Source organism: Phycodurus eques, chromosome 9 (genome assembly GCF_024500275.1).
Source record: "Phycodurus eques isolate BA_2022a chromosome 9, UOR_Pequ_1.1, whole genome shotgun sequence".
Classification (NCBI taxonomy): domain Eukaryota; kingdom Metazoa; phylum Chordata; class Actinopteri; order Syngnathiformes; family Syngnathidae; genus Phycodurus; species Phycodurus eques.
Window position 1 is genome coordinate 16,936,584 of NC_084533.1, and position 26,118 is coordinate 16,962,701.

Genomic DNA, 26,118 nt, shown 5'->3' on the forward strand with positions numbered 1-26,118 from the left:
TGGAAATTCAATGTTACAGTGCCTGAGTTTGCATAGATCTTCGGAAAGGACACAATATGCCAACTCTGTTTCCATGTTACTTAGTTCCCAAAGTCTTTAATAGTACCTTAATTATGACACTTCCCTATTGCAATGCTTACCATTGGCAATGATGTATACAGGTACATCTCAAATAAAGTAGAATATGGTAGATGGTTGAGTTCAGTACTCATATATTATGATGATTTATTAAACTCTTGTGAAAATACTTTTCAGAGGGCAAATTCCTGCCCAATTTCTACATTAAAAATAATTTTGATTGTTTCTTCATTGGTTGTTACATGATATTCTAGTTTCTGAAGATCAGGAATTTGGGGTTTTAACTATAATTATTAAAATTATACATGAATATTAAAAATAAATCATGAAATATTTCATTCTGTGTGTAGTTCATGTATATTTCGAATTTAAGTACCCAACTAAATTAAGCTTTTGACACTATTCTAATTTATTGAGATGTACCTGTACGTGAAGGACAAGCAACATGTAATCTTCATTTACACTGATTCCAAATTTGATTAAATTAAAATCATGGTGCACGTCAAGAGGGTTTAACATCATAAAAAATAAAATGAATAAAATAAAACTCTTGGTGTGGACCAAGGTTTTGGGTTAAACAAAATTCTCATTACCAGTAGAATGTAGAAATGGCAATATTATACAGAATATTTATTGTATGTACAAAGGTTTTAAAATAAAGCTATAAAAACAAAATCCACATAAAATATAGAATGGCCTTCCAAAATAATATAAAAATGAGATCATATGCATATCAACTGTTTCATGAGTCCAGTTAAAATCCCAATATTACTCACAAAAAAGAGGCATAACCACTTCAGTACTGGCATCATATTTTCTTAATGTAAGACATCCATTTACAGCCGACGCTCTTTCAGAGGCACCATGTTTAGTCGATACTGTAAACATTCATTTCATTTTTTTCTTCACTTTGGGAATAAATACTGTTTTTACAACACTGCTGACATATGAAATCATTCACATTTATTTCCACACGGCTACCGCATAAATAGAATGCAGTCCACAGGTCCAGGGTGTCAAGTATGGACATTATGTTAATGCGATCAAATTGGTCCTCAACATCTCCCTGAGCTTTTGGTTCAAAATCTAGAAGGAGTGAAACAATAACATTAAGATTGATGACTAATACACTGTTGAACAAATAAATGAGATGCAATAAAAAAAAGATGTTGTCATATGCAGTAGTCTTTCAATGTTTGACTCTTTGTACCATATAATAAACAGCTGAAAGTGCACCAGCGACTGAGGCACTCTTTTTTTTTTTTCCACTTCACTCGAGCAGCGGTCTATCTGAAACTGGCTCATAATCAGCATTATGCCTCGTGACAAAAAGCAAAAAAAAAAAAAGGTTAAAATAAAAATAAATCGAGTAAGCAATGGCTTTTAACTCTAATAACATTTTCACTGTTACGATATGTCATGATGTGTCTTTCAATGTCAATCTTCAGATTTACCCTTCATATACCTGTACATTTTTTTTCAGTAACTGTTTTTTTTTTTTTTTTTTTCAGTTAAACTTCCCGAGTTTCAAGTTTATTTTTTTTGGTTTAAATTTTTAATGGCAACGTTACGGCATGTGGATTACTACATTATTTCATATTGAAGCGCATTACTGCAGTAGACAATTGTTTGTAGCAAGTTGATTTTTAGAAAAACACAATTGCACAAAACTAACACCACAGGCGTCAACAACAGGTAGTGACAATGCGGAAGTAAACAATAATATAGAAAGAATACAAATATTCAAAGTTGGCCTTGGCTGACTTCTCCCGTACCGGATACATTTAAATGATGGTAACGGCCACATAAACATTGTTCTTCTACCGTAGCGGGATATTTTTTTATTTTATTTTTTTATGTGTTTATGTATTTTTACATCAAGCAGGTATTTGCGAGAGGCCTGATTCCAATCTGAAGATATCCGATTCAATGCATTTTTTGTATTTACACTTCCATGAATCATATTGAATTGAGCCACTTGAGAGAACAACTAATCAGAATTGTTTCACTATAGCAATGCAATATAAATCCAGTCTAACACATCAGCAGACAGTTACCTGTTTGGCTTTTTCTGTTCAGCAGACTTTCCCTTCAGCAGCACATCAGTGGGGACAGGTTGGCCTCTCGATTGGTGCTGTAAGTCACAACAAAAAGAAATGCGGTTAATAATTTACGTAAGGCTCCGTGTAAATGTTGATCCACGAAATCCTATTAACCGCTGGCGCTTTGCTGCCAGGACAAGGTGGCGGAGGCCTGTTAGGTGGCTCTGGTCGGGGTGCGGAGGGTGAAAGTGCAGGCGAAGGTGGCGGTGGAGCCTGCTTTTGCCTCAGCTCAGGTTTAACGGGACTGTGGCTTTGAAGTGGGGATTGTCTCTGGATAAGATTCTGTGGCCCACTCTGCTGAGCAGCATGCACTGGTACAGGTGGGGGCTTCACGGCAGGACGCACGGCAGCATGTTTGGGCCGGCTTGGATACGCCCGGCTCAGATGTGGAGAGGACTTTCCCTATGTTTAAAAAAAAAAAAATAATAATAATAATACATTTTACTAATGTGTGCTAATATTATAAAAGGACTGGTGGTAGCTGAAAATTCCTCCTAAAAGATGTATTGTACAGTGAACCACCACATATTTTCAGTTCAGGATTCACAAAATTGCCTATTTCTTTTTTTTTTTTTCTATCCTCTAGTATTTGCCAAAAACGTCATCAATTAACTATTTTCTGCTCGGGCCAAAGCCATGTCTTGTGGCTAAGGAACTGAAGTCAGGGATGCATCATTTTTGCTATTCATGGCACAACTCAGTTCTTATCCTCTGCAATCAGTGGCAGTTCACTGTACAGTGGTGCCTTGACTTACAAATTTAATTCGTTCTGTGATCACGCTTGTAACACAAAACCCACATCTCAAATCATCTTTTCCAATTGAAATTAATGGAAATGCAATTTGTCTGTTCCGGCATCCCAAAAACACCACCACATTTTTGTAATGTGTTTTTTTAAACAAGAAAAAAAAAAAAAAAGCAAAGTAACATAAATAAATAAAATGTAAGCAAAACGTTTGTGCATCATGATAATTCAATGGCCATCTTCTGGTGTGCTTGTGACGTTTGCTGGCACCATAGCTAGCGCCCGTAACGCAAATGTTTGCCCACAACTCAAGACAAAAAAATCCGAGCAAAGGCCTGTATCTCGAAAACACCGTTCACATTCGAATACCAAACTTCAGAACTGTGAGCCAGGAATATGATGTTCAACTCCCATATGTTAGTTTTGATTATCCATTTCTATACCTGTTGGTCCGAGTCTTGTTTCTTAAGCAAGAATGTTGGGTTGGTGTGACCGTTCACATGACCGTCTGCATGAAGAGGCTTGGCTTCGGCCGGGATTGAACAACTGAAGGTCCAAACACAAGCACATATGCAAATATTTTCAAAGTCAAGCAAATACAAACTAACTTAATATGCTGAGTTCAGCATTAGATACCTTGGCACAGAGAGTGGAGTTGATGTTTTAAGTGGCTGGAGTTTATGTTTATAGCAACACCAAAGTCCAACAGCCAACAGAACAAAGAAAAGCAGAAGAAGGACCAGCAGGACTGGAAGGAGGCTACCTGTTAGAATACAGTGTGTGAAAGGAGCATAGTGACATTGTGATAATATGAAATGTATATAGTTTTGTAATGTAAGAGTAGATCAATTATTTTTTTAATATAGTCAGGCTGAGCTGCGAGGAATGCATTGTTATGGATTTTGTCCTTTCACTATTGTTCCTGTCGTACTGTGTTGCGTGTTTTTGTTTGCACATTAAGGACAAAGGTCCTGTCATTAAAAAAAACACCATTCAAGCAACAAGTTTTTCCTCATGTTTTTGAGATTGTAGGGTGAAAGCTGCAGCTGGCTACTAGTGCGGACTGAAAGGGTAGCAACAATAGAGAAATGAAATGCCAGTATTTTGAGGATAATAGCCCATCAGCAACATATTGAAAAAAAAGAACTTTGAACTAATTTGGTTTTGGACCAGTGAACTTAGTTCCAATCTTTGAATTATGAACTAAACCAGCTAATATTTTTGAATGATGAAATGAACTTTGAACTAGTTCGCGTAGAAAATGAACTTTCCCAACACTGATCCTGTATTACTTCACATTGCAATATACGTATATCGCAGGTTTAAAAATAAAAAATGAATAAAAAAAATAAGAATAATCACTGTCATTTTTTCCCAAATATCGTGGAGCCCTAATTCATACACTGAAGGATGTTGTCTCACTGTGACTGATGACAGGTCCGCTGTCCGGACTCCCGCCCGGCCCTCTCTGGTTACACAAAGGAGGGGCCCAGCCACTCTCACAGTGGCAGTTGTGGTTGTTGTTACACAGCTGGTGAGAGAAGAGGAGACACGTTTTTGCATAACTATTTCCTGTTTGGATCTTTCAGTTGTATGACATTTTAGATTTTCAGAGGCACACTTCTTGGACAAAAGTGTTGGGCCACATGACAGCTACCAACAGGAAGTGACAATGTGAGAAAATACTGAGTTGAGCCCTCCTTTTGCCACTACAACATTTGTATAAATATTTTTTATTAGAATTGTATTTTCTACAAACAAAGAACGACAGTTAGAATATCCATCCATTCTCAACACCGCTTATCCTGGTTAGAGTCACGGGGCGCTGGAGCCTATCCCACCTGGCTTCGGGCGAAAGGCGGACTACATCCTGAACTGGTCGCCAGTCAGTCGCAGGGCACATATAGACACAGACAACCATTCACAGTCACATTCACACAGTGACTGAGTGGGAACTGAACCCACGCTGCCCAAACCAAAGTCAGGCGAGTGTACCACTACACCATCAGTGACCAACAGTTAGAATAATATATTACAATATCATACAATAAATATAATATACTGTACAGTACTGTACAAAAACTAATCACATCCCCTTTGTCAATTACAGTATACATAGTTTTGTTTATAAACTTACCATAGTTGCAAAGAACTATACTACTACTATAACTATACTACTATACTATACTATAGTGATAATTTACTAGTACCATGAAAAAACACTTTCTTCAAATGGATCACAATGAATGACTCCTGATTAAAAAACAAAACAACAACAAGAGTTAATGTGGTAATGATGTGTAATGTAATGGTGGTACAGCATGACATATTTTATCTGTTACTTTAGCAGTTATTGTTTCCTGAGGGGTAAAACAGAGGTATTCATTTGAGGAGAGGCACGAGAGGCACACGAGGCGTTTATTGAGGCACACTGTCTATTCGAGTGGAGGCCACTTTGGAGGTACTTTTTATTACAGTCCTACAGAAACGCAGTACTGTACTTCAACTTACATTAGTCTCAAATGGGCGATATGGAGCTTTTTACTTTCAAGGTACTCAAAGAGCTTTCATAATGTCAACTCGTTCACACGCACACACACACACAAAACTCACCCCATGTCCATTACATTTGGTATGGCAGTCATCAGCTCTGAGGAAAGATGCATTACGGCATTCGCCATCGAAGCAAATCTATTGAGAGTGGGAAATTAATTGAAATGAACAAACTCAAATGTGGGTGGGTGGAAAGAGACAGACAAGATATAATGATTTTAAATCGTTATAGTCTCACTGAGTCATCGCCACATTTGGTGCCTGTCATGACAAGGCCTGGGTCAAGAGTGTCTCCCTGCACCTCCTCGTCTCTCTGCCCAGGCTTGTACACGTGCGTTCCCATGCACTGCACCCTCTTGTTGCCCACACTTACTGTGGTCTCTATGCGAACTGCATTGCTCTCTATTGGCTTGGATGCTGACGATAAACACTGGATCTTCCCGCATTTAGCATCTCTGGCACAAACAAAGAAAAGGTATCAATCATCAAATTCTTAGGTTTGGATGAGATAAAAATGAAATATTTTTTTCAATGAAATCAAATGAAATGATTCCAACATATACAGTTATCTAAGTGCAATATGTTTAATGTGTATCTTACCTGTCCTTACAGCTCCTGAATTTCCCAAACAGATCTTTGCCACAGTTCCCGTACATGTCGCCAGCTTCATTGACCTTCTTAAAACACACGTCATGGGCTGGACGGCCATCTGTAAAGGACACACACCCACGCACATCCATGCGCACCGTGTGTTATTCGACCACCTTGATGGAGAGCAGATGGCATCCCTCACTGTACGCTCCAGGGAAGTTCTGTCTCAGTGTGAATTTGGACACCAGCCAGCAACAATTTTTGAGGCTCCGCCAGTGAGGATAACGTCTGACCTCTGCTACGACCTTCAACAGCTCTTCGTATACTCTGAAATCAGCTATATACAAAAATTCTCTGTATTTTTTTTTAACCAAAGCTTTAGATGTTTGATTGATCTAATCTATTTTTGTCTTTCATATGGTAAAGAAATCTACATTTACATGATCATCAACCATTAACATAAATCATATTACTGTATGTATAGAACCTTACATATGTATTTTCCCTTCAGCTATTTCAGACACCTTCTGTTTGATAGCATTGAATATCAAAAAGATTCATACAAATGTCAATAAAATTGTTTGTTACTTATAGAACAATAATCTTTAAATTTGGTTGGCAGAAATGTTTTAGCAACAGGGTGAAATGGAGATAATTATTTTGTCGTCCTGCATGTTTGGAAAGCTTATAAGTAATCATTAAATCAACCACAAGAGAGGGCTAATGTAACGTTACAAGATAAGGACTGTGACTGAGAAGGAAAAGACTGCAACAAGTGACATTTTCTGTCCAAGTCAAGTTTTTGACTCAAATTTCTCAAAACTTTTTTTTTTTTTTTTTTTAACCTCTATTTATATTGTGACGAATATCCAATATTGTTATAATAGTACATCTGTGACATTCATTGAGCACAGTTCTATATGGTTTACATTACATTGCCCTGCCATTTTATGTTAAAATATATGTTCAGAGCATGTCCCTGTCATATGTCTGTCCACGTCTTATTCTATAGAAGGTTTGCAGTTTGGCTCTTTAATATACTGTAGTTTTTCTTTCTGGTGTGCTTGTATCTCCACCCTATCTCTGTTTTGTGCAACAAACAATGACAATAAAGTTGAATGTTCCTGCGCACATGCTCTACCCACCTCGTCCCCAAAGTGAGCGGCACTGTTGCTCCAGCGTGAGGCACATGCCAGTGTAACAGTAAGCTTTCCCATCCGCACATGATGTGCCATCCACCAAATAGAAGTTAGCTGGGCAAGACTCAGCCTTGCCATCGCAGTACTCGGGCAGGTCACACTGGCCCGAGGGGGCTCGACAGAGCACCCCTGGACTCTTCATCTTAACATGGCGAAATGAAAGGAGATTGGACGTGAAACAAAACCCTGGTCACATGACTGTGACATTGTTGATGACGTGCGTACCTTGCAGTTATGACAGCAGACACCGTGGGCGCACTCGGCTCCAGCTTTTAAAGTGCAGTTGTTTGCGTTACAGCAGGGACTAGTACACTCCTGTGTAGAAGGTAACTGATGAGTCCTTTCGTCATACATACAAATACTACACTGACAGCAAAACACTGACGTCTTCTTCCCCACAGTCACATTCCTCCCCATCCTCCAGGTAGCCATTGCCGCAGCGTTGTCCTCCATACATGGCTCTGGTGTTTGGCTCATTGAAGAGACACTTTCCTCCTCCAGAGCTCAAGTAGCTCTGCAGCTCCCGCATGTTACAAGTGTTAAACACTCGTGGAAACGGGTGCCTGCGAGGCGTACAGTACAAATGAAAATAATTATACACTCATGTGACACCTGTATAATCAAATGATCGAATGCAAGAAAAAAAAAGGCAAATATTCTGCCTTTAACATATTTGATTGAGACAGGATAGCTTTAACCCACTTTAAACTATCTGTCCAACAATTCTCTACAGTGGTTACCCTTATTAGGGTCACGGGTGAACTGGAGCCTAACCCAGCTGGCTTTGGGCGAGAGGTAGGGTACATCCTGGTCTGGTTGCCAGTCAATCGCACGGCACATAAAGACATAAACCCAATCACACTCACATTCACACCTATGCACAATTTAGAGTCTTCACTGAAGCTAAGATGCATGTTTTTGTAATGTAGAAGAAAGCCGGAGTACCCAGAGAAAACCCACATTGGTACGGGGAGGACATGCACACTCCACAGACGAAGGACCAACCCAAGATTCAAACACCTGATCTCAGAGACACACTCAAAACTATAACCACCATAATAAATATGTTGTTACATTAGGCACTCTATCAAAACAGATCATTTTTTGTTCTTGTTTAGGTAACGATTGTGTTAATGGAACCATCGACCTCTTGGACTCATAATGCACCGTCTTTTTCGTTGTCATCAAAGTCGTAGTAAGTCTTTTTTTCTTTAAACTTTTGTTATAGGTTTTCCCTTGTTGGAAGTCTGCCCTGAGCTGAAAGACATTGAAGTTATATATGGGTGTTATAGAATTCCATCCATCCATTTTCCGAACTGCTTATCCTAACTAGGGTCGCGGGTGTGCTGGAGTCCATCCCAGCTGACTCAGGTTACATACAGTAGAAACAAACAACCATTTGCACACATACGGGCAATTTAGAATCTCCAATTAACCTACCATGCATGTTTTTGGGATGTGGGGGGAAACCAGAGTACTCGGAGAAAACCCACGCAGGCACGGGGAGAACATGCAAAGTCCACACAGGCGAGGCAGGATTTGGACCCGGGTCCTCAGAACTGTGAGGCAGATGTGCTAACCAGTCGCCAACAGTGCCGCCTGTTATAGAATTGATTCTTAAAATTTTCCACGATACAGCATTATAATCAACAACAACAACAACAAACGGAAAGAAAAAAAAACAACCGACTGTAATCCCAGTGTAGCTACCCTGTAGCAGCTGCCATGATGCAACCCCCATCCTCTGCTTTGGCCTGGCAGCACCCAGTGCTGTCATGACTCATGCCGAAGTTATGGCCCATCTCATGCGCCATGGTGGCGGCGACGCCAACAGCTGACTCAGAGTGGTCCTTTTCCACAATCACAGGTGCACAGACACATTTTCAAAGTTAATGGTTTGAACTGACGTTCAGTCTCCTCATGAATACACGCTCTTGTTAAAATGCCAGGTTCTTGTGATGCAAAACAAACAAACAAAAAACAAGATCAAGCTGAATCATTTCAAAACGTTTTTCACATTTCATGTTAACTATAATGTGAACTATTCAATTTAAAAAATGGCATCATTTAGGGGGGGATAAACATAACCACGTGGCAAAAATATGCACATCCTTCACTGCAAAAACGGGTGTAAAAAATAAACAGGAGCAGAGACAAGTAATAAAATGAGAATCAAATTAATATGAACAATAGAACAAAACGAGTAAACATAGCCAGCCTAGAAAAAAAAAGAAATCTGTCAATGTTTTAAAACTGGTGTATTTATACTAATTATACCTACATATACTAATTACACCTATAGCATAAATGTCAAACTTAGGCCTGCCAGATTTGACCCACGATAGGGTAGAGATGGCCCGCCAGTGCAGTATATAGTGCATGCGCCACTAATACTACAAAATACCCCATCCTCTTCTGTTGCAGTCATTAGCAACTATGCTACCAGTCTCTTTACACCTCCCCTTCCCAAAAGTGGCCAAACAAAACACAGGTGCTTTCAAGGAGGGAGATTATCTGTTCACGACAGCTTTTAGATTTCAGATCCAAAGATTTTCTCGACTTAAATAGAAATAAATACCACTGTCTTTTATTGCACGCTTGATTTTTCATGTGGTTATAATATTAAAGTTTGCTTATTCCAGATCCAGTTAAATTTGCTTTCATATGATAAGGTTTAGCAGTACATATCAGGAGCGAAGGGAAAACATAACTGTACACAATCAATTTTCAATAAATATTGAGTTTGGCCCGCAACTTTGTTCCAGTTTTAAAATTTGGCCCACTGTGAATTTGAGTTTGACACCCCTTATATAGAATTATGCAATGTCTTATTTTTCTGCTAAACTTGCTCATAACCAGTAATAACATATCACTAACAAGTTATAATATCTTGAGATTCTTCTGGGAAAAAAATGCTTTAAGCAAGTTAAATCTACTTTTACAAAAACTGCCCGTTAAGGAGTAATAGCTTGACAGCGAAAGAACAAGCATTTTTTTTGCCTGGAATTAAAATATTTAATCTTGGTTACATTTTTATTTTTGTAGTGTAAACTAATATGTTGTTGAAGTTTACTTTGCTTATATTACAACAATTAGTCTTTGTAGGTTGTAGTCTACCAGCATGGCAAATGTTGACTTAACAATATGCCCCCTCTTCGTTGCAAAAGCGTTCAGATTGCAAGGAGGTCTCCTGTGCATAACCCTCTTCAGATCACGCCACAGATTTTGAGAGGAGTCATGGGTTTTAACAAAATGTATTGAGATCCAATTTTTTTTTTTTTTTTTTTTTTCTTGTACGAAAAGCCCCCTACCCCACAGCCAAGACAAAAAGAGTAAGGGAGATTGTCGTCACATGTAGGACACAGTACTTGCCAGAAATTCCTGCAACTTGACAATTTTGGGGCGGAAGTCCATTTACATTGGACTGTTCTCCTGCCTGATACCTGATCAAGATAATCAGGCCTAATTTGAGCATTTTTCTTCCCTTCTGATCAAACTCAGCAAAGGCCCAATTATCACGATAGCTCTAAAGGATTATGGGGAGTGATTTCTCTGTGGTCTGTTGAGAGTGATTTTTCCTCCGTTTGCTGCTTGGGAAAACGGTAAAATACAACAATCACAATCATGGATACTAGAAAATAAAATTCAAAACGATAATCAATTATTTTAATTTTAAATAAATTATATACACATTTTTCTTTAATCTCATCTACAAATTACATGGGCCATCTGTATGTTTTAAAAATCAGATTTGAAATCAAAAAAGAAATAAAACCTGGAATTTTAACAGGGGTATGAAGACTTAATATCTACTGTACTTACAGTACAGACATGCACAGGAAATGTTCACATTGAGCGTACTTAACATCTAGACTAAATGCAATATCCGTTTCTCACTGTGTTCACGCCCCCAGACTGGTATTCAGAGCACATGGCTTTGAGAGGTGCCAGTCCGATGGTGGTACCCTGGAATGACTTTCCCCTGGTGACACAAAGTGCGCATTAGCTCAACAACGCGATTGCACCACACAAGACAGTTAAAACTTACTAACTAACCCGACTTAAAACTCTCATAAAACTTCTTAAGTTGCATAACATACTGTAATGCGCGCAACTTAGTAGGCTAAGTCACTCATGCGCCTTAAGACAAAAAAATAAATAAAAACCACATTCATGTTGCAGATTCCGTATGATTGCATCTCTCACAATCAAGATGAAGTTGACATCTCGTGAGGGGATACTGACGTGATGAGCTGAGCATTGTCGTTGTGGAGCGTGTGAAGTTGTTTGCGTCTCCAGGACAGGAACGCCGCCAGCGTGCTATGCGGGTTGTCGGACACGTTGATCATGTCCTGGCTGGTCCACACCTCCAGACCGATCAGCGCCACACGGATGCGCAAAGCCTTGTAGTACTGCATGTGTGGATACGGTGCATTGCAAGGTAGAAGAAAGGAATATAAAGATGCTAAAGGATACTTGTGGTGTCTAGGTTTTATACAAAGGGATTACCTTGTCAACTAAATTGGCAGCTTCCAGTAATTTCAGTTTGGTCTTCTCGAGACTACTCCCATGTTTGTTAAACTGAAAACCACATACACCACAAACATCTCGTTAACAGCAAATAAACAGCATACAATGTTCTTCATCCTCTATCTACTTAAACAAGGAACTTGTGATTTGAATCAGTAGTTTACTTAGATTTAACCTACAATACAAGAGCTGCCTTGAAAATGTCTGCCTTTTCAAAGATAATTATGCTCATTTTTAATTGACACTGTCAGAGATGTATTATTTTACGAGACTATATATCATTATGGGTGTTGTTTGCAATGTTGTACAACTTCATTGCACCTTTTTTCATATTTAGCTACATGGGAATGGTAAACTATTACAACAGTTCTCGGTATGATGCAGTACTCGTCTAATAAATCGAATTGTGAGGAATAGTACATTTATTTCAGAAGTTGAATTAAAAAAGTGACACTCATAATGACACAGATTCATTAAACATAGTAATACTTTTTACTAGGCCAATTCTTACCTAATTTCTAGATTTAAAATATTCTGCAATCTATTCTATTTTATGTAATATTATAATTTCTGGAGATGGAGAATTTTGGATTTTCATTAGCTGCAATCTATAATCATCAACATAATATATAAAAATAAAACCCTGAAACATTTTACTGTGAGTGAAATTAATCTCTATCATATATGAATATCACTTTTGGAATTGAAGTACTATAATAAATAAAGTTTTACACAACACTAATTTATTTTAATGCATCAGTCCATATTAAATTATAATAGCTCTTGTATTTGATCTGATAAGGAAGGTCTACTTTCATTTGTGACTTGATGAGTATATATTTTCAACAAATAATGCATAAAGCATATAATATTAAGCCTGCTTCATGCTTTTAGACCTAGGGATATGCAGTTGACTAAATGTCCTTGCTTCACTCTTAGGGAATTTAACAATCAAGCCACTCAATGTTTTTATTATGTTAATGAGATGGGAAAATGTCTCTCGGAATGCTCTGAACTCCAGCTTTCATGCTGTTGTATAAAACAAACTGCCTGTCTGTGTGGATGTAAACCTTTTCTGACGTCATTTTGTTATTCGTCGCAAACTAACATACTTGTTGAGGACAAATCAACAACGGCTCCGCTGGGTTCAGCCAGTATTCACAGTACACTCCATTTTTGTCTTCGCTCCGTTGATCAAAAATTCATTCCACACAACTGACAAAATACGCAACACTCTAGTAATGGATTATTCTTCCATTTCCTAATATACTGTAAATACTGAAAAAAACAACTCCAAAACAAAGGCGATGACTATCACTAGTTAAAGATGCACATATAAAATAATGACAACATTCTTACCTCAGCCTTGTCTGCCACCAACAGCAGCTCCACGTATTTCATATTCTGACTCAGGTCTCTTTGTTCCTTTAATTGATTGGTATCGTTACATAGTGACTCGCCGGTGACAGTATGCACTGTATTTTTAATTTTTTTCCAAGACCACTCACCCTTGACCTTTGTGGTGATGTCATCCCATGGAGGAAGGAGCCAAGCGCCTCCTCGTTACTATGGCGCTGCAGGCAGCTTCTAGGAGGTAGATGGAGACTCTCGGCTCGGAAAACAACGTGCTGAGACGTCTCCGTGGAGACAGGCTCAATGAGGTAGCTGACGCTTGAGTTTAAAGAAATTAGTCCCCTGTGGGAAATTAAAAAAGTGCTGCTCATGGTTCCATCCAGCAGTAGCAAATCACTATACAGTAGATCTGTGTTGCGAATACCTTCTTTTGCATAAAATCTAGCACAAAAAAAAAAATTTCATTTAAGCATAATTTACACCTGAAATTTTTAGATTGGGAAAAACATTCCAATATATTTTGAAGGGACTTAAAATTAGATGTTAACGAATGCTATATATGCCATATTAAACTCGAGTCAACATTTACCCAGATTCAGACTTAAATTGTGGGCTAATTATAACTTTATTTGGATTTTGCCTCTCAATTCATAAAGCATCTGTGTGCAGTATACAACATATGAATCATGAATCAATGTAATATTTGTTCTGATTTTCTTCTTTTTCTAATTTGTTTATTGCCAATTGAGACAGAGACAATTGTATGGGATGGAGGTTAATCCCTGGTACAACATTTCAATGGACTGTTCTCTATACTTCTTTTTTTCAAGAAAAATGGGGAAAAAATATTGTTGTTGCTGTCCTAGTCACAAGTCATAATTATTTAATTATGTTATGTTATATTATTAATTATATATTATTATTTATCCATTATTTACTGTATTTTTATTTTCAGCCTCTGTATGCTGCTTGGATTCTAACCAGATCCAACTATAGTGTAGAGGAGAAAAACATTTGAATTGGGCCAGGTACATAATGTAATAGGTAATAGATCAGCAGCTCAATCCGCTGCACTGCACATCTCGGGAGGTTTGAAGACACACCCACATGTCCCGCCATGCCTGGAGAAGCTTCATTAGAATTAATCGAATCATTTAAATGGAGAGCAACAGACAGAAGAAAAAAGAAAGAAAAAAAACACACATACAACTAAGAGTTCTGTAAAGTGTTTTCCACTGCTTCAAGTGTTGGATCCAAACCAGAAGAAAACACAGGATCTCCTCACCGGGCTGAGACCTCCGAACCTACTGCATTGCACTTGTCACTAGACATGCAAGGCAGTTTCCTGTCATTTTGTCTGCTTAAGCAGGATTTCAACTCTTACACTGGTGTACAGGCTTTGTATTACAACTGTAAAATAATTTCTCTTTATGTCTCAGAACAGTTATTCTATTCTGTAATAGTTTACAGATTTGAGATGATCAATTTCCACCAGACATTATTATTTTCATGATTTTTAAATAAATCCTTAATTGAAGGTCTGTATTGACCAGATTTATGTGGCAAAAGATTTTAACTTATACATTCAATATTTTAAGACTAACCGTTAAAATATTTGACACAGCTGGTAAACAATTATAGTACATTCATTCATTAATTATGCTTTAATCGACTAAAAAAGCAGAGACAAGCTGAACACTTGCAAGTCTTCATGTAATAATTATCTGTTTTAAAGGAGACTTATGTCATATTTTCATTATTTTAAACAGTTCCCAGGTGTCTTAACATATCTGTGGGATTCTTTCCTCAAAATACCCCAAGGATCAAGAAATGTAGTACTCTTTACACCCTATTTTTTAAGCCACACTGAACTCACCCTCTTTTGACGGTCGTCCTTTCTCATCTAAATGAGCAATTGCTCACCCCACCTTCCTCTATTGTTGGGCCAACAAGTACGGCTTTCGTTACAAACAAGGGGGTGGAGCTAGGGTGTTGCCACAAGGAAAGTGGCTACTACTACTACTAAAAAAAAAACAACAACAAAAAACAAGCACCCATAGACAAAAGCATTCATTGCATTTTCACTCACCGAAGCTGCCAAAATTACAGCAATTAGTGTGTGAACTGTGCATGCGGACACATCACAATACAAAGTCAATTTTCCATATTTTGACCCCTTTAAGTGCTGTGGGCTTGTTAAAATCTTTCATTTCTTTTCTTTTTCTATCGTTTCTTTTATAATAGTATATATAGTTTCTACAATATAACAAATATTCCAAAGGAGGTTTTGGAGAGCAATGTAAAACATTAGTAGCTGTGGGACAATGTAATGCGTTATATCGTTATCTTGTGATACCAGTAATAATACACAAGCTATTTATAGCCCTTAAAAAGGAATTCCACTGCAGCTTTGATTTCTGAAAATGCTTGAATCTATCATGTCTAGGCAAAAAACACTGAACCAATGTTCCAACATCAAGCATCACTCAATTACCCGATCATGTTCTTTGTCAAAATATGGTGATACTGTAATCTTGTAACATAATGTACATCTCTCAAGCAGCTCCACCTCACGTGTTTCTTACCTCAGTCCTGAGCATGTGCTAACAGCCACGCTGGAACCATCCACACCCACAACCTCTCCATGGTACAAACAGTGACTCTGGAACTAGAAAATCTAATATAAACATGCAGCTTATTAAATGTACAACCATCTCCATGCTTGTTAGCCACATCACCGGAACAATCCATGTCTCATGTTTCTCCTTTAGCAAGGTGATGCATTTCTCATCACCGGACTTCCATTGAAGCTTACTAGAGTGTCTCACACACTTACCAAGTTGATAGGGGAGAAGGACCTGCGACTTCCATCCGGAGTGTACCATATTTCCTGATACCCAGGGGTCAACAGCTGCCTGGGGGAAGACATTTCACTTTTATTTATAGTACAGGTTTGGACACACTCATTCATTGTATTGAAGGACGTTACAGTTTTTCAATGCACTTTGTATGATAAGTACAGTTAACTCAACTATTCTATACTATTGGCAGGGGTGGAAGTTGACAGCTGATCAGCTGGTAACGGCTAGCTACTCAATTTAAGGTACAGTAAGTGCAGAACTGGAGATAAATGTACCGGTATCTAAAAAAAAATAAAAATAATCAGAGTATCTATGGATCACTGAATCTAAAACGTAATGTAATGGCAAATATGAAAGTAGAAATTGGTCTTTTACAGTTGGCGAATTAGCGTCCTCACACTTCCGGTGCATTTGTTCAAAATCAAATCCTATCTACGTCATTTTTTTAAATTTTTTTTTAAGGGTAATGTTGTATGATGAGTTTAAAATTATATTAAAGCTTTACGGATCATATTTTGTGGTATAATTAGTGTTTAAAATATTACTAATTATTAAGTGTGGGGAGGAGATCTGCCTGCTGGATCATTTGTGGGAAGAGAGAGATAGACAAGGAAACTTGGGAGTGGTTTTAGTACGCTACTAGTAATTTATAATGATATTCAATAATAATGTAGTAATGTAATCTTTTACTTTCAACGAGACTGCTAGAACTATTGCTACTACCACATGCATACATTGTTGATGACAATTAATGGATCTACTGTTGGACCTTCCAGCACAGCATGTGCATTATGCAAACAGTTTGCAGTACGCACTGTTTACGAGGAGTCGTATGCGTCGTAAAACAGACGGTCTCAAAGATTTACTCCAAAATCTTTGCAGAGCATTACAACCTACTCGTCCAGATGTTTGTCATGCAGTCCTCCTCCCTGTCTCACTCAACCCATCCATCCTTCCTGTTTCCATTCATAACCCTTCCCTACTCCACAGCTGTTTTTTTCTCTCCCCCACAAAAAAACTGTTTCGATTCCTCCTGCCATACAGTTTTGCTAATATCCATCAAACCATCTGTAGCTATGACGCAATGAGAACAGACAGAGAAGGGATGCTGGATTAGACTGAGGTCTCAAGCACATATGGAACACATCCTTAGTGATGCTCTTGCTTTTTATTTTGGAATCCTCTTTATGTGTTTTCCATAGCAAGAAGCTTTGCAGTCACTTCAGGGGATATGTCCTTAACTATCTTCATATTCCTTTTCCTGCTTTGCCAGATGAAAAGTAGGTTGACGGAAATGAGCACTTTAGGATTTGCAGCTCTCATTCGGCGATGTTTGCTACACTGTAAAATTGCCGTTTGCTGCATAAAGCCTGCCTCTGACTGAGTCTCAACCCTTCTATATTGTATTTTCTTCTTCCTCATATCAGGAGAGCAACTACAGTAGAATCTTTCAAAAACCATTATCCAAGAAAATAAGGGACATTGAATTTAATTTAGTTCCACTAACGAAGTAACTTTTAAACATTATTAACCGTCCATCCTTCAATTTTCTATACCGCTCCTCATTCGGGTCACAGTTGAGTTGTAGCGTACCCCGGCTGACTTTGGGTGCGAGGCGGGGGACACCCTGGAGTGGTCCCCACCCAATCACAGATTATTCATACATACAGTATGTACTGTAATCTGTTAATAGTAACATAAAAACAATAAAACACTCAAACCACAGATGTGTGTTACACATCACTTTTTAAAATGTTTAGTTGGCATACAAATATAAAAACAAGTCAACCACTGTCAGCAAATGACACGCATGGTCAAGTTGGACAAAAGTACAGCATAATTGTAATCGTTTAGTGGGAATTTAGGCGAGCTGATGTCACCGTCCTGGTGTAACCCCTTGCTCATTAACGCTTCCTTCGGCTCCCCAAAAGATTCCCAGCATGCTCTCTGCTCACATGTAACATTCACCATCGCTCATGGTAGCAGAAATACAGGCAAAATGGGAGATGACTGACTTGGTTTTAGCCTGGTGCTGTTTTCATAATCACATAGCATGGATGATATCACAGTAACTCTTGCTCTCTACATTTATGATCCTATACTGCTCCTTTGGGAATGACAGCATGTGCACCAGAGTGCATGCTGTTAAATCTGCCAATGCATGACAAATAGACGCAACATGCCTTTAATAAAAAGATATAATCACTACTTGAGGGGATAATTTAATTAACATTCAGATTAAGATGAAAAACACATCAGTGGTTTTGGTTGCAGTTTACGTTATTTTCTGCTGTAATACAGTCTATGATATCATCCGTTTCCCCACAAGGAGAATTCACATAAATGCTATAAAAATCAAACATCTCCAGCTGCTTAACAAATAATGTCATGATAGATTAGCTTTTCGTCATTTGTACATCAATTTTAACTTGATTTCCTGAGGACTGATATATGTACATAGTATTTTTTTTACAAAATAATTCAAAATACTGTACTAATGTACTGAAATTTTAGTTACAGTGATTTTTTTTCATTTTGTAATTGGGTAGGCTGCACGATGGCTGTGTGATTAGAACATCCGCATCACAGTTCAGAGGTCCTGGGTTCAAATTTGGATTCCGGCCTTCCTGTGTGGAGTTTGCATGTTCTCCCCATGTCCGTGTTGAGTTTTCTACGGGTACTCCGGTTTCCTCCCACATCCAGAAAACATGCATGGCAGGTTAATTGAAGTCTCTAGATTGCCCGTAGGTGTTAATGGCAGTGTGAATGGTTGGTTGTTTGTATGTGCCCTACGATTGGCTGACCACCAGTTCAGGGTATACCCCGCCTCTCGCCCAAAGATAGCTGGGATAGGCTCCAGCACACCCGAAAACCGTAGTGAGGATAAGCGGTACGGAAAATGGATGGAGGGATAATTTGGGGCTTAATATATACTTGTATAAGAAAATGTGTTTTTAAGTTTAGCAATCAAACTTTTTTTTTAAGAACAGTTATGCAATCAAATGTGTCACAGAAGGAAGTTATATGAAACTGAACCAAGGATCAGTTGAATTTGTACAGAAAAATCAAATCCACAACCACTGAAATAAAAACTCTCTGTACTGTATAATGACTGAGAAAGGTGAAGAAAGCCTGTTTGTCCCTCCCCAAAACGTTACGTTACTAAACACCCATTTCTACATTTACCCATAACTTACAAAACGCCTTAAACTGAGGCTTAACTTGTTCTGCAACATGTTGCATTGCTTAAATTATGACAATTTCTCTGAGTACAAACTCTACACCATATCTAAAAAGCCTTTCAGTAGAATTTTATCCTGCTAAATGACGCAAGCACTTTTCAATGAAGACGATAAAAAAGGGCTAAATAAATGTGCTGGCCTTTGGGGACTTTTCAGAGTTTGGATGAAGTCCAGGATGAGGACAGATGCTGTGATTGAGGAGCACATTGCTGGCTGAATCACGCCTGTCGGGCAAGTGAGACAAAGACTTGGTTCAACTTCTGTTGGGAGGGGGGGTAGCAATGCGAATGTACTTTGGAGATAGTGAAGGGGGTTGAAGAAAAGAGGAGGAGATGTGGGGTAATGCATTAGGGTCAGTTGGTCGCATTCTCTCATCGTATCAGATGATCACCGCACACAAGGAGAGGGGAGCAGGAGGCTGACGCAGGCAGCGAATGATTTATAGGCTTTTATTGCGTGGCGAAATGGTGTGGTCTGTCAGCCCGCTTGTTTGTCATGAGCAAGCACAGACGTCTGCAGGAAGACGTTTCAGGAGACTAAGCATAATGTGAACCAGGGACAAGCGAATACATCTCCTACTCTCTGATCCCTAACCCTGAAATCCATCATGTCAAAGCTTTAAGCCTTGTTTGTGTATTCTGTGAGCATTAGCAGTGAGCCTGCATGTGGTCACAAAGCATGACACCAGTCAACGAGTGGGAGATGCATGTTTGTCCTCGGCGCTCTGGGGAATGTCAGAAGAAAAAAAGGGAGACTGGGCTGCTCGTTTTTTTTTTTTTTTTTTTTTTTAGGAGTGACAGTGGAAGACACTAGGTGAAGTTGGGAAAACAGGAAAGGTGATGGGAGGAACAGTAATGGGTAAATCTCCGTTAGCAAGAAGGACAATTAAAAAGTCACAGATTAAAAAAAGTTAATTATTTCTATTCAACATTTGGAACTGTTAAAAAAATTACAAAGAAATAGCCAATACCAGCCGTAACGACAGCCCCGACTTGGAGAACTGTAGCACACTTTCAAAACAACGCGGGTGGGTTGCGAGTATAAAGACAAACGGCGTGCGGGATAGCCGCAGTGACGTCAGCGCGGTTGCCGTCCGCGCAAGTATAAAGAAGCCTTAAGACGTGGTATCAGCAGGTGTAAGTTTAAACCAATTTCCTGACACCAGACTGTCACGCCACCGGGGACATCACCAATGGCACACCCTCGCTGCGCTGAAACGCCCAGGTTGGCGTTGGTGGGAAAACTTGCCTTGCGCTTGCAGGATAATCAGGAAACGCCAGCATTTACGCACCGCCGCAGATCCGCGGTCTATGAAAATAGAGCCCAGAGTGACATATCCCCGTCTTATTCCGTCTATGGAAAAGAGGACCCACTTCATATTGTCCCTTTCCTTACTTACCTCAACCCTTGAAATCATCTAATCATTCACCGTTTTTTTTTTTTTTTTACCTCGCTTTTCCAGCTCTTTGAGTCAGCACACCAATCTATACCTGGCCCTGAACCAAATCTGTGCCTTTCATTAAGATAAAAGCTCAGGCAAATGTACAAAGCAAAAAAGGAGGACATATAGTAAATGGATTGATTCTGGACACCGTCCAACACTGTCCACCACTAAAGAGCTGTAGAAACCATTTAAACCCTCTCATGAAGCTGAACATAGTATGGCAAATATCAGTAACACCTCTACAAATGATGCAAACTACAGCCACAATAATAAACATATTGTTAAGTCTATACCTGTCAAACAGTGCCACATTTGTTTTGGATCTTCTTAGGTGCAGGAATGGGTATATTTTTTTCTTTGGAAGAAGTCGACTTTGCTTGATTTTGTCTCTTTGCCTACATACAATTCATGTTCCTATTCCTACAGCTGTTTAAAGGAACAGTTATGAGTAGTACCGAAGAGTAACTCGTGTTCAGAAAAAGGAGGTGACCCTGAAAGTGTGAAGTTGAGTGTTTATGATCTTGTGAAAAGGGAAAGCGTAGACGACACTTAAGAGTACCTAGCGCTTCTCATTTATACAGTCTAATTTCATTACGTTTGACTGACATAAACAATGTTCTATTTTAATATTTTGCTACATGACAGGACCAAAACATTAAACACGCCTCTCAGTATGATATAATATAGTTCAGATTACAACTACAATAATTAACTTTCGGTATTGTTAAATTAATATCTATCAATGAAAAATGAATCCAGATGTGAACCTCATTTGATTGTACAGATTGAGAGTTACTATGCTGATTAGACATCACTCTGCTTTGGAATTTGTTAAATGTGTGTGTGCGTGTGTGTATTGGATTACAATTGCTGGTGGCAGTCAAAGTACAGGATTGTATGACCTGCTTTATATGGAAATGTAAGCAATACAAACTAGCAAAACATAAAATGAATGAATTCATGTTAAAAGATATTCTGTAGTGCCATCATAAGGACTGGTGTGATCATATACAGTGGGTACGGAAAGTATTCAGACCCCCTTAATTTTCACTCTGTTATATTGCAGCCATTTGCTAAAATAATTTAAATTCATTTTTTATCCTCAATGCACACACAGCACCACATATTGACAGAAAAAAAAAAAAAATTTTTTTGAAATTTTAGCAGCTTTATTAAAAAAGAATAACTGCAATATCACAAAGCCATAAGTATTCAGACCCTTTTCTCAGTATTTAGTAGAAGCACCCTTTTGAGCTAATACAGCCATGAGTCTTTTTGGGAATGATGCAACAAGTTTTTTCACACCTGGATTTGGGGATCCTCCGCCATTCTGCCTTACAGATCATCTCCAGTTCTGTCAGGTTGGATGGTGAACGTTGGTGGACAGCCATTTTCAGGTCTCTCCAGAGACTGCTCAATTGGGTTTAAGTCAGGGCTTTGGCTGGGCATTCAAGAACAGTCACAGAGTTGTTCTGAAGCCACTCCATTATTTTAGCTGTGTGCTTAGGGTCATTCTCTCTTTGGAAGGTGAACCTTCGGCCCAGTCTGAGGTCCTGAGCACTCTGGAGAAGGTTTTTGTCCAGGATATCCCTGTACTTGGTCGCATTCATCTTTCCTTCGATTGCAAACAGTCGTCCTGTCCCTGCAGCAGAAAAACACCCCCACAGCATGATGCTGCCACCACCATGCTTCACTGTTGGGACTGTATTGGACAGGTGATGAGCAGTGCCTGGTTTTCTCCACACATACTGATTAGAATTCAGGCCAAAAAGTTCTATATTGGTCTCATTAGACCAGAGAATCTTATTTTCACCATCTTGGAGTCCTTCAGGTTTTTTTTTTTTACCAAACTCCTCGTGGGCTTTCATGTGTCTTGCACTGAGGAGAGGCTTCCGTCGGGCCACTCTGCCTAAAGCCCTGCAGGGCTGCAGTGATGGTTGACTTTGTAGAACTTTCTCCCATCTCTCGAGTGCATCTTTGAAGTTCAGCCACAGTGATCTTTGGGTTCTTCTTTAACTCTTTCACCACGGCTCTGCTCCCCGATTGCTCAGTTTGGCCGGACGACCAGTTTTAGGAAGGGTTCTGGTCATCCCAAACGTCTTCCATTTAAAGATTATGGAGGCCACTGTGCTCTTAGGAACCTTACACATGGCTGTGTGATATTTCAGTTTTTCTTTAATAAATCTGCAAAACTTTCAACAATTCAGTTTTTCTTCTCTCGATACTGTGTGTACATTAATGAGCAAAAAAATAAACTTAGATTATTTTTGCAAATGGCTGCAATATAAGGCATTGCTTAAGGCAATGTATATGTAAACAACCAGCTTTCAATCGGGTCAACAACTCTTTAATTTATTTCTTTTTACCTATACAATGAATGGTCACAACATTAGCTACACCTTCACAATCTATGAGATTAAAGTTTGGGCCCATGTCTATAGCTTGCATAGAGTTACAGTCAGTTACTGTACATCTATTTTTTTGTAACGTATCCTCATTAGAATTGCAGGTGAGTTTGAGCCAATCCCAACTGACTATGGTTACACCCTAGACTGGTTGCCATCCAATCACTGGGGACATATAGAGAAATACCCATTCACATGCAGATTCACACCTATAAAGAATTTAAAGTCTTCAATTAACCTAACATGCATGTTTTTTTTAAATGTGGAAGGAAGCCAAAAAACCCACGCAAGCACAGAGAAGATGCAAACTCCATGTACGAACATATTCCATTACATATCCCTCACATGTATTCTATGCAATTGTCTAGTCTAACTTCAGCTAATTAAATTGAATCTCATAACATGTTGAAATAATTTACATTCCAGGAAACTGTTGAGAAGTTGCTCAAAAATTGTTTCAAAACTTTTCCGGCCGGTAAGTGTATAATGTAATAAAGTAAGACATGCTCTCTTATCATAGTGTCGACTTGTTTTCCCCCTCCACATCCAGTACACAAGCGAGTGATTGATGAAGTATCCCTGACCGGAAGGAAATATAAGAGTGCGACCACCTCCTGGGGAGGGAGCACATAGAGGGTAAATCCCTCAGGGGCGAGTCAGTCAGACACACAGGAGTTACGGCTTGTTAATTGTGTTTGTGTGTATGTGAGGGTGAAGGAATGAAGGACTAAAGGCATACATTAGTGGGGCAAAATGTGTTTCTAATGTTTATAAAATCCTCCGATTGCACTTGTGTGTTCATTGTCACCACAGACATCTCAAGAGCACTGACTGTCCATTAAATAAGACACTGTCTTATCAATCGACATATCATACTTACTGGACGGGAAGCACTCAGAGCCACCAGATTGCGGGATGTGGCGCAGTCTGACTTCCTGTTCGCCAAAAGGCACACAGATCGGGTGTCAACACAACACTCTGTCGTCCAAACACATCACCGGTAATCTCCAGCCCAGTACCCGTGGGGTCCCTGACCTCATTCATGTGTCTATGTGTCAACGAACATCTGGTCAAACAAACAAGCTGGTCGGGACGTCTAGTCTACTGCACCTCTAGCAGACAGTATGGATGCCTTGCATGTATGGGATCAGTTGAGCATCGCCATAAACGCCTCTTAACTCGCCCCATATACTGCACATGCTAAATATAGACTCACTCATTCCTCTCCAGGTGCAGCTGTAGCTCCTGGCCTTCAGCTGAGATGACAACTTGAGCTTCGGCAGGATGCTGTGAAGATACAGTATTCAACTCAGAGCTTTAAAAAAACAAAAAAAAAAAAAAAAAAAGTGCCATTGTGTCTTTAATCAGTTTATCACATTAACAGACCGAGACGACTCACCTCTCTGTCGGCAGACCTGCTGTGCCTGTGAGGATGCAGCCATCTGGGATAGGTGATCTCATAACCCTCCACTGCACCGTTTTCTCCTGCAGAAAGGTGTAGATTTAGATAATTGCATACATACTGATTAGAAGAACTAGGTAATAGGATTGTGGTCCAATAGCCCAATACAAACTACTTGGTTGCTGGAATACGATTTAAATTTGCAGTATTTTAGCTTATGGTGCATGTAAGTGAGAATTTAAAATCTTACAGGGCACACATTGAAATACTAGGAAATTCCAAACTAAAACTGAACCTTACAGGGATGCTCCTTTTATACCCAATCATGACACTCACTTGCTTCCAATTAACCTGTTCACCCATGGAATGTTCCAAACAGGTGTTTTTTGAGCATTCTTAAATTTCACCAGTCTTTTGTTGCCCCTGTCCCAGCATTTTTGGAATGTGTTGCAGGCATCAAATTAAAAAATGAGAGAACATTTTTCCAAATAAAACAATAACTTTCGTCACTTTGAACATTACATATCTTGTATTTGTAGTGTATTCCGTTGAATATATGTTGAAAAGGATTTGCAAATCATTTTATTCTTTTTTTTTTTTTTTTTTTACATTTTAAGCAACATCCCAACTTCATTGGAATTGGGGTTTGAAAATGGTTTCATTGCTTAATGGAGAGGCAGCCAATGTGACTTCAATTTAGGTTACCAAATCGGTTATTAAATTATGTACTCATCTCTGTCGGTATAGGTACAATACAGCTGTATGAACTGAGGCCCGTATTAGTGCAAGTCTCTGTTAAACAAACACAATATGCGAATTATTTGCATGAATAATTGATGTAACAGCACACCAGGCACTTGCCTATTGTGGAGCTACTACATTGCTGGGGTATCCCTGGAAGCACCATCGGAATGATGCCATTTAAACGCAGTTGATCTTGCGTCGTGTTGGATTAGATTGCAGATTGCACAATGGAAGGCACGCTGCCACTTTTATCTAAAGCGATATGTTATTGGAATAATTGATGCAATAGTTAAAGCAGTAGTGGTCCACCAGCCTATATCATATACAGTACAGTATTAGTTTTTACTCTAACCGATAGGCTCATTTGATTGAGCAATTGTACCTAATGTTATGACCAGGTGAGTGTATATTGCTCCAGGCAGCAATTTTACATTATGCAACTTTCATAAATAGCCTAACACTTCATACAGCTGTTTAAGGCTACCGAGAAGACATCTTATTGATTGCTCCATACAATCGTGAGCGCCTCTCCAAAATGCAACGAATAGTGGACGATCCTTCTAGAAATATGCATTAATTACATTAAAGCCATTCATCGATGTAAACAAGACAGACTCACCGCGGCCAACAGCGACTTGCACAGCGGGCTGAGCCCAACGGAGGAGCGCAATGAGGGACAGGCAGAGAAGGGAGGACGGCGCGCCATGGAGAGGAGGAGAACGCATCCTAAACACAAGAGGCTCTCAGTGGATTCGGACAGGAGAGACATCAATGTGCACGGTCGCTGGGATTGCTTAAATCCGACGCAAGGAGACTCTCCGTCGGTGTGACATGGCGATGAGGCGCCGCTCCTCTGAGGGATTACGGAC

General features: G+C 39.1%; 1 protein-coding gene across 1 annotated transcript; it reads right to left on the reverse strand.

Annotated features, from left to right (window-relative positions):
- adam19b (ADAM metallopeptidase domain 19b) lies at positions 1-26,101 on the reverse strand. Its single transcript, XM_061686245.1, has 23 exons — positions 25,869-26,101; positions 24,503-24,588; positions 24,320-24,390; positions 15,988-16,066; positions 15,737-15,819; positions 13,307-13,493; positions 13,158-13,223; positions 11,778-11,849; positions 11,514-11,680; positions 11,166-11,250; positions 8,979-9,118; positions 7,654-7,831; positions 7,494-7,583; positions 7,215-7,410; positions 6,079-6,187; positions 5,717-5,933; positions 5,539-5,616; positions 4,348-4,456; positions 3,562-3,688; positions 3,369-3,471; positions 2,295-2,582; positions 2,136-2,212; positions 1-1,164 (listed from the first exon to the last, which is right to left on the reverse strand). The coding sequence occupies exons 1-23, from the start codon at positions 25,972-25,974 to the stop codon at positions 1,158-1,160; spliced, it is 2,721 nt and encodes a 906-aa protein (XP_061542229.1). The 5' UTR covers positions 25,975-26,101; the 3' UTR covers positions 1-1,157.
- Between the last annotated feature and the right edge of the window lie 17 nt (positions 26,102-26,118).